At 62.7% G+C, this 13177-nt stretch overlaps 1 protein-coding gene across 3 annotated transcripts; it reads left to right on the top strand.

Annotated features, from left to right (window-relative positions):
- The first annotated feature begins 310 nt into the window (after positions 1–310).
- Positions 311–12862, top strand: CRAT (carnitine O-acetyltransferase). Of its 3 annotated transcripts, none has more exons than XR_009447746.1 (15): positions 311–581; positions 2925–3188; positions 5585–5703; positions 6858–6911; positions 7382–7547; positions 7884–8058; positions 8471–8649; positions 9118–9218; positions 9586–9705; positions 9862–9984; positions 10064–10199; positions 10542–10604; positions 11305–11442; positions 12091–12374; positions 12415–12862. XR_009447746.1 is itself a non-coding variant. In XM_059658272.1 (15 exons), exons 2-15 carry the CDS (start codon positions 2213–2215, stop codon positions 12304–12306), a joined length of 1881 nt encoding a protein of 626 aa, XP_059514255.1. In that variant the 5' UTR covers positions 311–581; positions 2101–2212; the 3' UTR covers positions 12307–12862. The 3 variants fall into 3 exon arrangements, 2 of the variants coding, with proteins under 2 accessions (XP_059514255.1, XP_059514254.1); XM_059658272.1 differs by adding an exon at positions 2101–2239 and having other exon boundaries at positions 12091–12862; XM_059658271.1 differs by having other exon boundaries at positions 12091–12862.
- The last annotated feature ends 315 nt before the right edge of the window (positions 12863–13177 follow it).

The following is a 13177-nucleotide window of genomic DNA, read 5'->3' as shown; positions in this document are numbered from 1 at the left end:
ACCACTCGGAGGGCAGCGCTCCAGGACACCGAGCGGACTGAGAGGGGTGGCACCACTGCCTCCAAAGGAGGGGACGGCACCCGGGGTGGGGAGGGAGCGCGCAGGACCCCCCTCCCGGGTCCAGCGCCTCGCGGCGTCCCCCCGACTGCTGACCACGCCCCGCCCCGCCCCGCCCCGCGCTCTGGCCCCGCCCCACTCTCCGCCCCCGCGCTCTGGCTCCGCCCCGCCCCGCGCTCTGGCTCCGCCCCGCCCCGCGCTCCCGCCCCCCCCCCCGCGCTCTGGCTCCGCCCCGCCCCGCGCTCCCGCCCCGCCCCGCGCTCGCGACCAGCCTCTCGGGCTCGGAACTGGCCGTTGACCGCGCCTGGAGCCCTCCTCCCCCGCCGCCAGCCCGCCACCCGCCCGGCCCGGTGGGTGGGCGCGGGGCTGCCCGGACCGCTGGCGGCGGTGACTCGGCGACCTTGGCCCGGAGGCCCTAGCGGGACCCAGCCACTGCGGCGGCGGCGGCGCGGACTTTGCCCGGCGGCGGACTGTGAGCCCGCGGGCCGGCCGCGGAGATGTTGGCATTCGCGGTCAGGACCGTGGTGAGTGCGGCCGGGAGCCCGGCCTGGCGGGGCTTGGCGGGCCCCGGACGGCGCGGGCGGGCCGGGCCAGCCCTGCAGCTGCGCCCGAATGGGGAACCGGGTCCACAGGCTGCCGGAGGCCCCGTCGGCCTGGCCTGCAGCGCGGGGGTGGGATCGGCGGGTGGGCTTCCCCGGGTTGGCCGCGGACGAGACTGAGGTTCAAGGTCAGAGGCTGGGTGGAACCCAGGTCCTGTAGCGCGACATTTCAACGACCCGGGGAAGAAGTGGCACCTGGCTCCAGGCAGCACCCCCACCCTTAGACCTGGAGCCCCTGCGGGGGCAGGCTGGCATGGAGTCTGTCACTGTTGTTCTCTGACTCACACACCCTTTGCACGCTCAGCCCAAGCCGGCTGTGCCCAGGCCAGAGCCACTTCTCCAACCCCATCCAGCTGGTCAGCTTCCTTGGACGTCTCAAATGGTCCCCGGGGGGTGTCTGTAGCCAGAGAAACTCACGTGGAGGCATCAAACTGGGCTGCCCAGAAAGTCCCGAGAGCTGGCAGGAGGTGGCAGGTGGCAGCCCCGTGCCCTCCCTCTCCTCCAGGCCCTCCCCGGCCTGTCCACACAGACCCCCCAGTCCTCCCCAGTGGGCAGCCTGGAGCAAGACGCAGCAGTACCCTGGTTCGGATTCCTTTACTCTCTAATCCAAGCCTATCTTTGTTTGCATCTCCCTCTGTCTTTGCCAAGAAGATCATTCAAACAGACATGCGAGCCCCAGAACTGACAGTCCCCGGCCACTGGCTTCTGGCCTAGAGGCTCTTCCAGGACCTCAGGGCTCCACCTCACTCTTGCCACCTGAGCTGTGTCCCCATCCCTCAAACAGCCTCCGGGTCACCCTCCGGGACCTACTGGGTGACCTGCTGCTTTCCTGCTGGAGAAACTGAGGCGAGGAGAGACTTGGCCAGAATCCCCTCGACCTGGCGACCCAAATCTAGTCCAACCCCAGAGCCAGCGTCCTTTGGTTTGTTTTTAGCACCTCAAGTCCCCCACTCTTGGCCCCCAGCCGGAGGAGCAACAGCGCGAGAGAACCAGGCTTCCGTGGGAGGGCGGCCTAGAAGGACTCCCGAGGGGGAAGCAGGATGGGCAGGGCTCCAGTGGCCACAGTCCACTCTGCTCTCTAGTACCCCGATTTCAGGGCTGTGGTATACTTAGCAGCTCATCCGTTTCTGCCCTCCAGCCAAGTGTTCCTTCATCAAACAGACCTACAGATTCTAGCAGGTGGATTTTTTAATACCTCTTGGCCTGTCTCCCTGGCTCTGGGCCCACCCAGAGAAGAAAGGAGGAAGTTTTCCAGGGTTACTCCTACTCCAGTGCCCACCCCCGGCCCTCTCACCTGCTCCCCATCCCCCCACTTCTGGAAGCTAGGGTTGCGGCCATCGCCACAATCCCAGATGCCACCACAGCCATCGCCACTGCCACCTCTGCCTCCCGCCCCCCCCCCGCCCCCCCCCCCTGAATCTTGGCTCTTGTCTTCTCGTTCCAGCCCAGGCAAGTGGCTGCCTCTTGCTAGGTTCCGCTCGCCCACTGGGTAGCACAGTTAGGCTTAGGCATCCAGCCCAAGGCAGACAGACAGGGCTCAGAACCTCAGTCCTGCCATGGAGGACGGGCAGCAGAAAGAGAAGGTACGGAACAGAGCCTCTGCCTCTTGCCTGCCTCCTGCCGCCAATAGCCCCAGACCCTCCTGTCTCTCTCTCTCTCTCTGCCGGACTCTCTCTCTCTGCCAACTCTCACCCTCCTTGCCAGGCCACTCAGCTCTTTCTTGTCCCAGCGCTGCCTCCATGCCACCCCCATCCCATCCCACAGACAGGGGGAAACCTGTGGCTTCCCCCTCATCCAAAAGTGCTGTAATCATCTGGCTCTCTCTGATTTTTTCTTCTTCCCTCCTGTTTCTCAGCCTGGCCAGGGTGGGAGAAAAGGAGGTGGGGAGCTCTGGGAGGGGGCAGTCACCTCACTGCTGGCTGGCTCATAATCCCCAAGTGAGAAAGGCGGGGCCCTGTGCCTTCAGACAGGTGAGAGGTCCCTCTGACCTCTGCCACCCCCAGCAGGTGCCATTCATCCTGACTTGGTTCCCCGGAGCCTTGGCAAGATCAGTGGCCACACCCCACCCGCCGTGTCCACACCTGCATCTCCAAGCCCCAGAGAGATGGAGACGCCTATAGCTCGAGGGCTGGGAAGCCAGGGCTGGCACCACCCAAGAGGCTGTCTCTGATCCCAGAGATGGGCACTTAAATGCTCAGGACTCAGCTTGGCATTCCCAGGCCTCCCAGAGCTGGTGGGAGAATGAGCAGGATGTTCTGCTGCCTGCAGGTGAAGCCGCTGGGCTTCCTCAAGCCCTCCTCCCTGACGAAGGTCGCCAGCCGCTTCAAGGCACACCAGGAGTCTCTGCCACGGCTGCCCGTGCCCCCGCTCCAGCAGACCCTGGACCACTACCTGAAGACCCTGCAGCCCATCGTGAGCGAGGAGGAATGGGCCCACACCAAGAAGCTGGTGGAAGAGTTCCAGGCTGCAGGGGGCGTGGGAGAGCGCCTGCAGAAGGGGCTGGAGCGCAGGGCCAAGAAGATGGAGAACTGGGTGAGTAAGAACCGACCCACGAGGGCTGAAGGGAACGGGGCCCCCGAGGCCGTGGGTCGTGTGAGAGTCCTCCAGTGAGGTCTGCCCCGGCCGCACACAGACGCTTCCAACACCCGCCGCTCTGGTGCATTCGCTGGCGCCACAGTTTCATGGGAACTTGCTCTGTGCCTGGCACTAGGCAGAGTGCTGGGTGAGCAAGAAAGAGACAGTCGATGCCTTGAAGAGCTGACATCCAAGCAGGAAGGGGAGAGGGGTGATTAAACAAGACCCGTGAGTGGTCAAGGTCATTTCCGTAGAAATGAAAAAGGCTGATGTGCCCTGGCCGGTGTGCTCAGTTGGTTGAGCACCAAGAGGTCACTGGTTCAATTCCCAGTTCTCTCTCAAATCAATGAAAACATTTTTAATTTTTTTAAAAGGGTGATGAGAAAGAGGGGTGGGGAATGGCAGCGTCTTTATTCTGAGTGGTAGGGAAGGCAGGGAGGAGGTGGTGTGGGGTCTGTGACAGACGGAATAGCACCAGCAAAGGCAGGTGAATCCAGGAACAGACAGAGGCTGGAGTGGAGTGCCAGGGTGGGAGGGAGGGCTGCAAACAGAAGGAACTTGGACTTGAGCTCAGTGGGAAGAGGCTGCGGGCTGGCTTCAAGCAGGGGTCTGTGTCTCGGTCGGTCACGCAGGCGCGCTCACCTTGTGGAAATGTGTGTACGTTGAGGCTGCGTGCACTCTTCTGTATGCATCTTATACCTTAACCTAAAGTGTAGCATGACCGCCCTGGCGCTGGGAGGGAAGAAGAGTGGGAGCAGGAGGCGGTGGGAGGGCTGGTGCCGTCACCCCGAAGGAGATGCTGGCAGGGAGAGGGTGGGAAGTCATTAGGTCCAGAGTATGTCTTGGTGCCAGTGGTACTTGTTGATTGGGCTGCTGGGAGGGGGGACAGTCCTGACCTAAAGCAACTATGTAGGGGGGCGGGGGAGAGGAGGACTTCCGGAGAAAGGGATGATGAGGGAGAGGCAGGTCTGTAGGAGAGCCACAGAAAGCCCCATAAGGAGGAGGTGCTCTGAGGGGTGCAGGTGGAAGTGGGGGCTACACAGAGGAGGCAGGAGTCTTCAGCTGGTGGGTGGCTGTCCTGAGCCTGGGCAGCTCAGGGCCTTGGACTCCGGAATCAGGAGCTGAGTCTGGGGCCCAGCGGTGTGTAACTTTCTTTTTACCCTGCAGTTCCTCCAAACCCCCGCTGGCATTCTGTGCAACCTGAGCACGTCACACCCCTCGCCCCTTGCCAAGGGCCCGAGGCTAATGGCCTGGTGCCACAGGCGGCCGTTTCCCAGGGGGAGTCTGGTCAAGAGGCACATCCTGCCCACTGCTCTTGGGGATGGGGCGAGGCAGCACAGCGGGGGCGGCCTCCAGGGAGGAAAGGACCACCCAGAGAGGCGCACTGGGCAGGCCCCTGGAAGGGGGGTAGGGCGGACAGTGTTGCAGTCAAGCACATAGGCTCAAGGGTGACAGTCCCCTGGGAGCCGACGGCCCCAGGACGGGAGCCTTCACCATGTCCACGTAGGTCCCCAGAGGGGCAATGCTCACCCACTGGTGCAGCCCACGTTGTGTCACTAGTGGCTTCCCCAGATTGCCTGACCTTGAGATCCAAGGAGTGTCCACTGCCCAGTCTGACACCAACAAAACTGAGGCCACTGGGGACCAGGATCTCCGTTTGCCATTGAACCCTGGGCCCCTGCTTTCCTGGAGAATGCCCACTGGGATGAGCAGAAACTCATTCACGGACTTCCTTTTCCTATATTTTTCTAGTCTTTTCTATCTATCAGACATACATTTTTACTATTTCTAAAAGTAGTAAAAATCATTGGCCAAAATTTGTAAGATGATGAAACATGATTCAGCGTGGTTCAGTGGTTGAGCGTCGACCTATGAACCAGGAGGTCATGGTTCAATTCCTGGTCAGGGCACGTGCCTGGATTGCAGGCTCGATCCCCAGTGTGGGGCGTGTAGGAGGCAGCCGATCAATGATTCTCTCTCATCATTGATATTTCCCTCTCTCTCTCTCTCTCCCTTCCTCTCTGAAATCAATAACAATATATTTTTTTAAAAAGAGAAAGAAACATGACTCACATTTCTGCCTCTTTCCCCCGCCCCAGGTCTCCTGCCAGCCTTTTTTCCTCCCACGTCTTCTCCTTGGCCGGGGTCTGACTGCTCTCGCTGATGGGCTCCGGCTCAGGGGAGATGATGGGACGCTGCTGGTGGGGGTGGGGGCGGGGGTTCTGGGCCTGAATATTCACTTTAAGAACCTGTGCTCAGAGTGGGCAGAGAGTCGCCTCGCCCTGGGGGGAAGGGTCACCGAGTCCGTCCCCCCCCACCCCACCCCTCCTGACAGGTTCTGGTCCTTTCCCCAGCTGTCCGAGTGGTGGCTCAAGACGGCCTACCTCCAGTTCCGCCAGCCCCTGGTCATCTACTCCAGCCCCGGCCTCGTGCTGCCCAGGCAGGACTTTGTGGATCTGCAGGGACAACTCCGGTGAGTGGCTGCGGCCGGGGCAGGGCCAGGAGGGGCGGGGCAAGGCTCCTGGGCATTTCCAAGGCCCCGAGGACCACTTCCTCCAGGAGGTTGGAGGGGCCCCAGTCCTGCTCATTATCTTTCATCCCCACACATACCTGATGAAGTAGGGAGTGTCATTCCTCCTTTACAGATGGGGAAACTGAGGCTCAGAGCAGGGAGGGGCCTGCCCAAGATCACTTTCAGTATTGGCTGAGCTGGGACAGGGAGCAGGGTCTTCCCGGCTCCAAAGCTTCACTGCTGTTCACCACCACACCGTGGACTGTGTCCCCTCCCTGTCCCTAAACCTGGGGCCACCCCCCACCCCAGTTCTGGCACTTCACCCTCCTTCCCTCTCGCCTCTGGCCACAGGGACGACCTTTGTACACAGTCCCCTTTTCCACATTCGGCCATGTCACTTGCCCTGGCCTCTGTTCCAGTCCGACCAGAGATAAAAATACCAGTGACAAGCATCTCCTGCCCAAGCACCAGCCGCTGTGGCCACCACCTGCTTCTCTTAAAGGCACCAGGGCACCCGGGAAGGTCTGGGGGTTCAGGCCCAGGAACTCCCGATGGTGGCCCCCATATTGGGGGCCAGGGGCAGCCCAGGCGCTGGACATGGTTGGTGTAGCCCACACAGTTCAGGGAGGAAAGCCAGTAGGAGAGGTGGCCTGGGAGACACAGAGGCCCAGAGCAGGTAGAGACCTAGGGGAGGGGCCGCCTCGAGCAACTGCCCTCCCATTCACACTCCTGCTCCCCTGGGGTCCCGGGTCCCTCCGTAGCTGGTTCCTGAGGGAAGAGTGTCCTCCTTCCAGACTCCCAACTGTGGTTTGGGGCTCGAGCCCTGTGGGTGGAACCCAGCCACGCTCAGGCTGCTGTGCCTCAGCACCTAAATCTTGCCGGCACTTCTTGGCCAGCAGTTTCCCCCTGAGCCCTCGCATCTCCCTCTAGAGGTTGCGAGAAAGCAGGCTCAGAAGGGCGAGCTGGAACTTGAACACAGACCCACTCCTTCAGCTTCTGCAAGCCCTGCTCGAGGGTGAAGCAATCGGTGGCTCCCTTCACCCCGCAGGCGTCCCTGACCTGGGGCTGTCCTCAGGGAGTCCACACCCCTGCTGATCTCTGATCGTTCCCTCTAGGTTTGCTGCCAAATTCATCGAGGGTGTGCTGGATTTCAAGGCCATGGTTGACAAGTGAGCAGTCCAGCCCGCCCCTACCCTGCCCGCCTAATTGACAGTCACTCCAGCTTGACCCAAGCCCTGGGGTGCTGGGCGGGCCAGAGCTCAGTTGCTCTCACTTCCTGTTGGCCCCGCCTCTGTGGGGAATGGGGAGACAGAGCCTCGGGATTGGGATGCCTGGGTCCTGCTCCAGCTGCTGGGACTTCCTCCTGGTGACCCTGTCCCGAGAGGCCCCGGAGGTCATCGCCCCCTTGGCAAACAAAAGCCCAGAGAGGGGAAGGGAGTTTCCAGGGTGACTCACGGCAGGCCTCCTGCCCCAGCCCAGCGGGCAGCCCTGCGGAGGTCCGGGGGAAGTAGGGACACGAGGAGGGCAGCCGGCCACTGCTGTAAACCCTGACTCAGCTCTGCCCGGCCCCCAGCCGCTCCCTCCTCCCTTCTCCCTTTGTGCTTGCCCAGCGGCCCCTCACTGTCCCCCTGCCCCACAGCGAGACCCTTCCCGTGGAGTACCTGGGCGGGAAGCCGCTGTGCATGAACCAGTACTATCAGATCCTGTCCTCCTGCCGCGTGCCAGGCCCCAAGCAGGACTCGGTCATCAACTTCAGCAAGACCAAGAAGCCGCCCATGCACATCACAGTGGTGCACAACTACCAGGTGGGTGGGCCCACGTGCAGGGGAGGAGGGGCAGGGCCCCCACACATGCCCCTGAGCCCCAGGAACAGGCATGCTCTGGGCATCTCCACTGGGCGCCCAGCTAGGCTCCAGCCTCAGGGACGCCAAGAGGGGCCTTGGCCTGCCCCGCCTGGGGAGAACAATGCGGGGACATCCTCCTCCGCCCTCACCCCTGGCCTGACCGTCCTCTCAGCTGGGCCAGGACAGCGCTCACTGTGGCCTCTGGGCTGCCCGGGCCAGGAGGCGGTGGGGGTGGGACGTGACTGCGGGGTCTGAGGTCGTCACCAGCCCCCTCCCCGCCCGCCTGCACCCGGACAGTTCTTTGAGCTGGACGTGTACCACAGCGACGGGACGCCCCTCACCTCGGACCAGCTCTTCGTGCAGCTGGAGAAGATCTGGAACTCGTCGCTGCAGACCAACAAAGAGCCCGTGGGCATCCTCACCTCCAACCACCGCAACTCCTGGGCCAAGGCCTACAACACCCTCATCAAAGGTGCCCGCGGCGGGGGGAGGGGGGGGGGCCAGGCCCGCAGCCCAGGCTCTGCCCACACCAGGCCCAGGCGGCACGCTTCTCACCGAGTCCTCTCAGCTCGGGAAACAGCTGGACCAGATTTGTTTCCCCATATTAAGGAGCAAGTGGGATGACAGTCTAAGTCCCCTGGCTGAGGAGCCCCGTCTGCCGTCAGTCCCCCCAAACCCCGTGTTGAGTCAGGGACCTGGGTGGGATCTGCCTGTTTCTAAAGTGGGCCAGGCACTGGGCGCTCCTCACAGGGGCTGCGGGGCTGCAGGGCCCTGTTGAGTGTGAAGCTCTGAAGCCCGTCCCAGCACTCCGGAACGTTCTGGAGGCCCGGCCGCCCCAGGCCTGACACCCCCGTTTTGTGCCCCCTCCGCCATGCGGCCTGCAGACAAGGTGAACCGGGAGTCGGTGCGCTCCATCCAGAAGAGCATCTTCACCGTGTGCCTGGACGCAGTCATACCTCGCGTCTCAGAAGACATGTACCGCAGCCAGGTGGCCGGCCAGATGCTGCACGGGGGCGGCAGCAAGCTCAACAGCGGCAACCGCTGGTTCGACAAGACGCTGCAGGTGAGGACCGGCAGCCCCCCAGACACACACCCACACTCGGTCCCCTGCAGCCTCGGGACTTCCTGTCCCGCGCGTCCTGGCCTCCTGGCTGGTAAACAGATGGAAGTCATCGAGGCTGTAATTACCCAGCAGTCAGCCTGTCATTACTGGGCCTGGCCCAGAAACTGCTGTCACCCCAACACCCCCTGCAGCACCTCAGAGGCCAGGCACAGAGGCGCAGTTTGGCCATGACTTTCCCTCTCTGCACCTGTAAAATGGGGCTGTGGGAGGACTCCCGGGTAGAAGAGTTACGGGGACTCAGCGAGGCGTACCAGCATGGGGTGGCCTAGGGGGGTCCACGGACCCCGATGGGTGTTAGCTCTTATTAATAATTGTAATAAGTCAGTGTAACTCCTGAGGTGGCTTCCTCTGGGACCAACCAAAGAGGGGCTCCAGGGACGGGTTCACAGGCCCCCTCCCCCTCCACAGTTCATTGTGGCAGAAGATGGCTCCTGTGGGCTCATTTACGAGCACGCAGCAGCAGAGGGGCCGCCCATCATCACCCTCGTGGACCACGTCATCGAGTACACGTGAGTGTGGTTCCCCAGCCTCCCCCGTCTCCCCAGGCCCTGGTGACGTGACACACGGGAACAGACTGCCCTGTGGGGGGTGGCATTTCCCTAGGCCTGAGAATGTTTCTTCCAAGGAGCCAGAGGAGGCGTGGGTTTGCATCCCGGCTCTGCCACTTCCCGGCTGCATGGCCTTGGCCAAGTCCCGTCCCCTCTCTAGGCCTCCTCCTTTGGCCACCTGAAAGCTGGAGGTGATCTCAGAAAAACTCCAGGCGTCTCTCTGGGCTGGCCCCCTCCAGCTTTAGGGATCCATCCTACCCACCCAACCCCCCAAGGATGGGCCCAGGCTCCCCCAGCACCAGCATGAGCCCGAGCCCATGTCCCGCAGGAAGAAGGCTGAGGTCGTGCGGTCTCCCATGGTACCCCTGCCCATGCCCAAGAAGCTGCGGTTCAACATCACCCCCGAAATCAAGAACGACATTGAGAAGGCCAAGCAGAATCTTAGCATGTGAGCGCCGGGCGCTGGGTGGGGGCCAGGCCCCCGGAGTCTGGCAGGCTTTGTTCCAGGTCTGTCACGGAACCCAGCTGGTTCTGAGACCTCCTCGCGGGGGTTGGCAGGGCTGCCAGGTGCCTGCTCCTCACCTGCCTTGTCCCCAACCCCCAGCATGATCCAGGACCTGGACATGATTGTGACCGTGTTCCACCACTTTGGGAAGGACTTCCCCAAGTCAGAGAAGCTGAGCCCCGACGCCTTCATCCAGATGGCGCTGCAGCTGGCCTACTACAGGTGAGCCCCCTGCCCGCCAGGAAGGCAGGTGGAGACCCGGGGGCAGAGGTGGGATGTGCTCAGCCCCGTTTCCACCCAGGGTCTACGGGCAGGCTTGTGCCACGTACGAAAGCGCCTCCCTGCGCATGTTTCACCTGGGCCGTACTGACACCATCCGCTCAGCATCCACGGAGTCACTGACCTTTGTCAAAGCCATGGACGACTCCAATGTGACGGTGAGAGGTTCAGGGGGCGGGTGGGTGAGCTGGGCCTGAGCCATCTCCCTCCCTGTTCACTCTGTCAACACACATTGATTGAGCACCTACTGTGTTCCAGCCCTATGGTGGGCACTGGGAGTATAAGAGAAGGTAGAGCTATGGATTTAGCTCTGAGCTTCCTGGCAGCCCAAGAGAAAAGGGAGCTTTCATTCACTCACTCATCAGCAGTGAGCATCTGCCCTAGAGTGATGGTAGCTCCACTTCCTCTTCTCGGAATGTAGTGCTGGTGGGAGCGGGCTCCTGCGATGGGGCAGGAACAGGGAAGGGGCAGTGCTTCAGCTCCCTCACCTCACCCCACAGGAGCATCAGAAGGTGGAGCTGCTGCGGAAGGCCGTGGACGCCCACCGCGCCTACACCAACCGGGTGAGTGAGCCCTATGAGCTTGGCATCTCCCACCTGCCTGTCCACTCCTGCAGCAAACAGCTGCTCACTCTCAGCTTGAGCGACCCCTCCCCTGAGCCCTGGGGCGCCTGGAGCAAGGCTGTACATCCCCATTTTAAAGTTGGAGACACTGAGGCGGGCCCAGTGACTGCCCTGGCCCCAGGTTCCAGGTGAGCTTCTGGATCTTGTGTCATGGAGCCAGGATGCTGAGGGCACACACAGCGGCCGACAGCAGGGTTCCGCCATGTGACAGCTCAGGCTGCAGTTGGCAGCGGGAGGCCTGGATTCCCGTGCTGGCCCTGCCTCTGAGCACCTGTGTGCCAGGCTCTGCCCATGTTACACACAGAGGTCCCTTTAGGTCTCACAGCCACCCTACAGGGGAGTTCAGTGACCGTCCCCATTTTACAGATGAAGGCACTGAGGTTCCAAGATGTTTATGTGCCAACGTCCCAGAGCCAGGAGGGGCTAAGCCACCCAGCTCCAGGCCTGTGCTCTTAAATCCTGCCTCCCTGGCAGACCCCTGGGCCTCAGTTTCCCCATCTCTGAAGTGAGGGCTTTCCTGCTCGGCTGCTCTGGTCTCAGGGGTCTGAGGGGCCAGTGGACGGAAGAGGTGTGGCTGCCACAGGCTTCAGCAGCGCCCTGTGGCCCCGCAGCCCCGCTCCTGACAGGGCCCCCTCTGCAGGCCATCCGCGGGGAGGCCATGGACCGGCACCTGCTGGGCCTGAAGCTGCAGGCCATCGAGGACCTGGTGAGCATGCCTGACATCTTCATGGACACCTCCTACGCCATCGCCATGCACTTCAACCTCTCCACCAGCCAGGTGGGCCACTGCCCGAGCCCCCGGGACCCCTGCCCTCTGGCTCCCTGCCACTGCCCTGGGTGCTCTGGGGTGGGGTGGGGTGGAACAGAACCCACCGGAGCTGGAGCAGAAAGGCTGCACTGACGAGAGCCAAGGTCTAGATTAGAACGTGGTCAGACCTCGGTGGAGGCGTGGCCCACACAGGCCCCCAGAGGCCACTGCGAAGCGGCTGAGTTCTGGCAGAGGGGCCGGGTCAGGGGTTCACTACAGCTCAGGCTGAGGAGTTGGGGACCCCCCAGGGGAGAATCGGCTTCATTCATTCACGGTCAGACACGAAGGAAGGAACGTGTGCTCCGTGCCAGCCTGTGCTGGGTACTGGGGCACAGCAGGGACTGCACCATCCCTCCCCAGGGGCTCTCAGTGTAGGCTGGCAGCACAGGAAGGGCTAGGGGTCAGGGAAGTCCCGAGGAGGGAGCAGTAGAGGAGGCCCCCTGGAGCGTGACACCGGAACTGCACACGGAAGGACAGAGGGATCACCTGTCCGAAGGAGAAGAGGAAAGGTGTCAGGCAGAGCAGGGCAGGAGCAGCCATGGGAAGGCAGGCTGGTGCACTGAGGAGCTGGAGGGACCTGTGGGTGGGGAGAGTGCCTGAGTCCTGTGCCACCCCCAGGTCCCCTCCAAGACAGACTGCGTCATGTTCTTTGGGCCTGTGGTCCCAGACGGCTATGGCGTTTGCTATAACCCCATGGAGTCGCACATCAACTTCTCGGTGTCGGCCTACAACAGCTGTGCCGAGACCAACGCTGCCCGCATGGCGCACTACCTGGAGAAGGCGCTCCTGGACATGCGCGAGCTGCTGCAGAGCCACCCCCGGGCCAAGCTCTGAGCCGTGCCCCTCCTGCCCCTGCCACAGCCAAACCACTTCAGATGGGCCCCCCACCAGGGCTCCCCTTTGTCCCTCTACCCCTGGGCCCCACAGATGTGACCAAGCCAGGGTGGACTCCCCCAGGGCCCGCAGGCCCACGCCCAGTGCCTTCCACGGGCCATCCCCAGCATCATGGGCTGTGCTCAGAGGCTGAGCAGGACGGAGGCCCAGGTGCCCCATGTATCGCCCAGAGCAGCCTTCCTCTGGGAAAGGAACCAGTCAACTCCATCCCCACCAGTGAGCCTGGGAAGTCCTCTGATAGCTCAGCTCTGGCCAGTCCCTGCCATCTGGGCTGATCCGTACTCCAATTCTCAAACGCCCAAAGGCCTGAAGACAGGACTATCTGGAGTGGGGGACTCCAGGCCTCCCCACGGCCGAGGCCAGGGTGCGAGGCGGACTGGGGACGGGGCATCTCCCACAGGACTGCCGTACTCGTGGAGAATATGGCTGAACAGTGTTCCTGGTTGTATAATAGTACCACGCGAGGCAATTAATAAAGGGAAAATGTCTTGGTGAAGAGGCGTTCCAGCTGCGGAGGCAGGCAGGTGGGGGGGCACCGGGCCCCCTCCCGGCTTTCCCTGCCTGGGAGCTGGTGTCCAAGCAGCCATGGCCCCAGGACCCCGAGGAGCCAAGAGGAGGTGTCCTCAGGCACCAGATTGCAGGCCCCGTTCTCAGACAACTCCCACCTGCCCGGGCCTCGGGCCTCTCCAGTACCGTGGGCATATGGTGGGGACAGTTCTCCCAGGGAAGTAGGACCCTGCAGGCCCCGGTCTGGTGGGCCAGGTGTGGCCGACACCAGGGCCTAAGGCCTCATCCTGCAGCCCCCACTGAG

The sequence above is a fragment of the Myotis daubentonii genome, chromosome 11 (genome assembly GCF_963259705.1).
Source record: "Myotis daubentonii chromosome 11, mMyoDau2.1, whole genome shotgun sequence".
Classification (NCBI taxonomy): Eukaryota; Metazoa; Chordata; class Mammalia; order Chiroptera; family Vespertilionidae; genus Myotis; species Myotis daubentonii.
Note: the sequence above shows the minus strand (reverse complement) of the source record. Positions and strands in the feature narration are given on the sequence as shown.

Excerpts from the sequence above, each read along its gene's own strand:
- CRAT (XM_059658271.1), top strand. The coding sequence starts at position 555 with ATGTTGGCATTCGCGGTCAGGACCGTG. Across the intron at positions 5,704-6,857 it reads GATCTGCAGGGACAACTCCG|GTTTGCTGCCAAATTCATCG; the intron begins GTGAGTGGCTGC and ends CGTTCCCTCTAG. Across the intron at positions 7,548-7,883 it reads CAGTGGTGCACAACTACCAG|TTCTTTGAGCTGGACGTGTA; the intron begins GTGGGTGGGCCC and ends GCACCCGGACAG.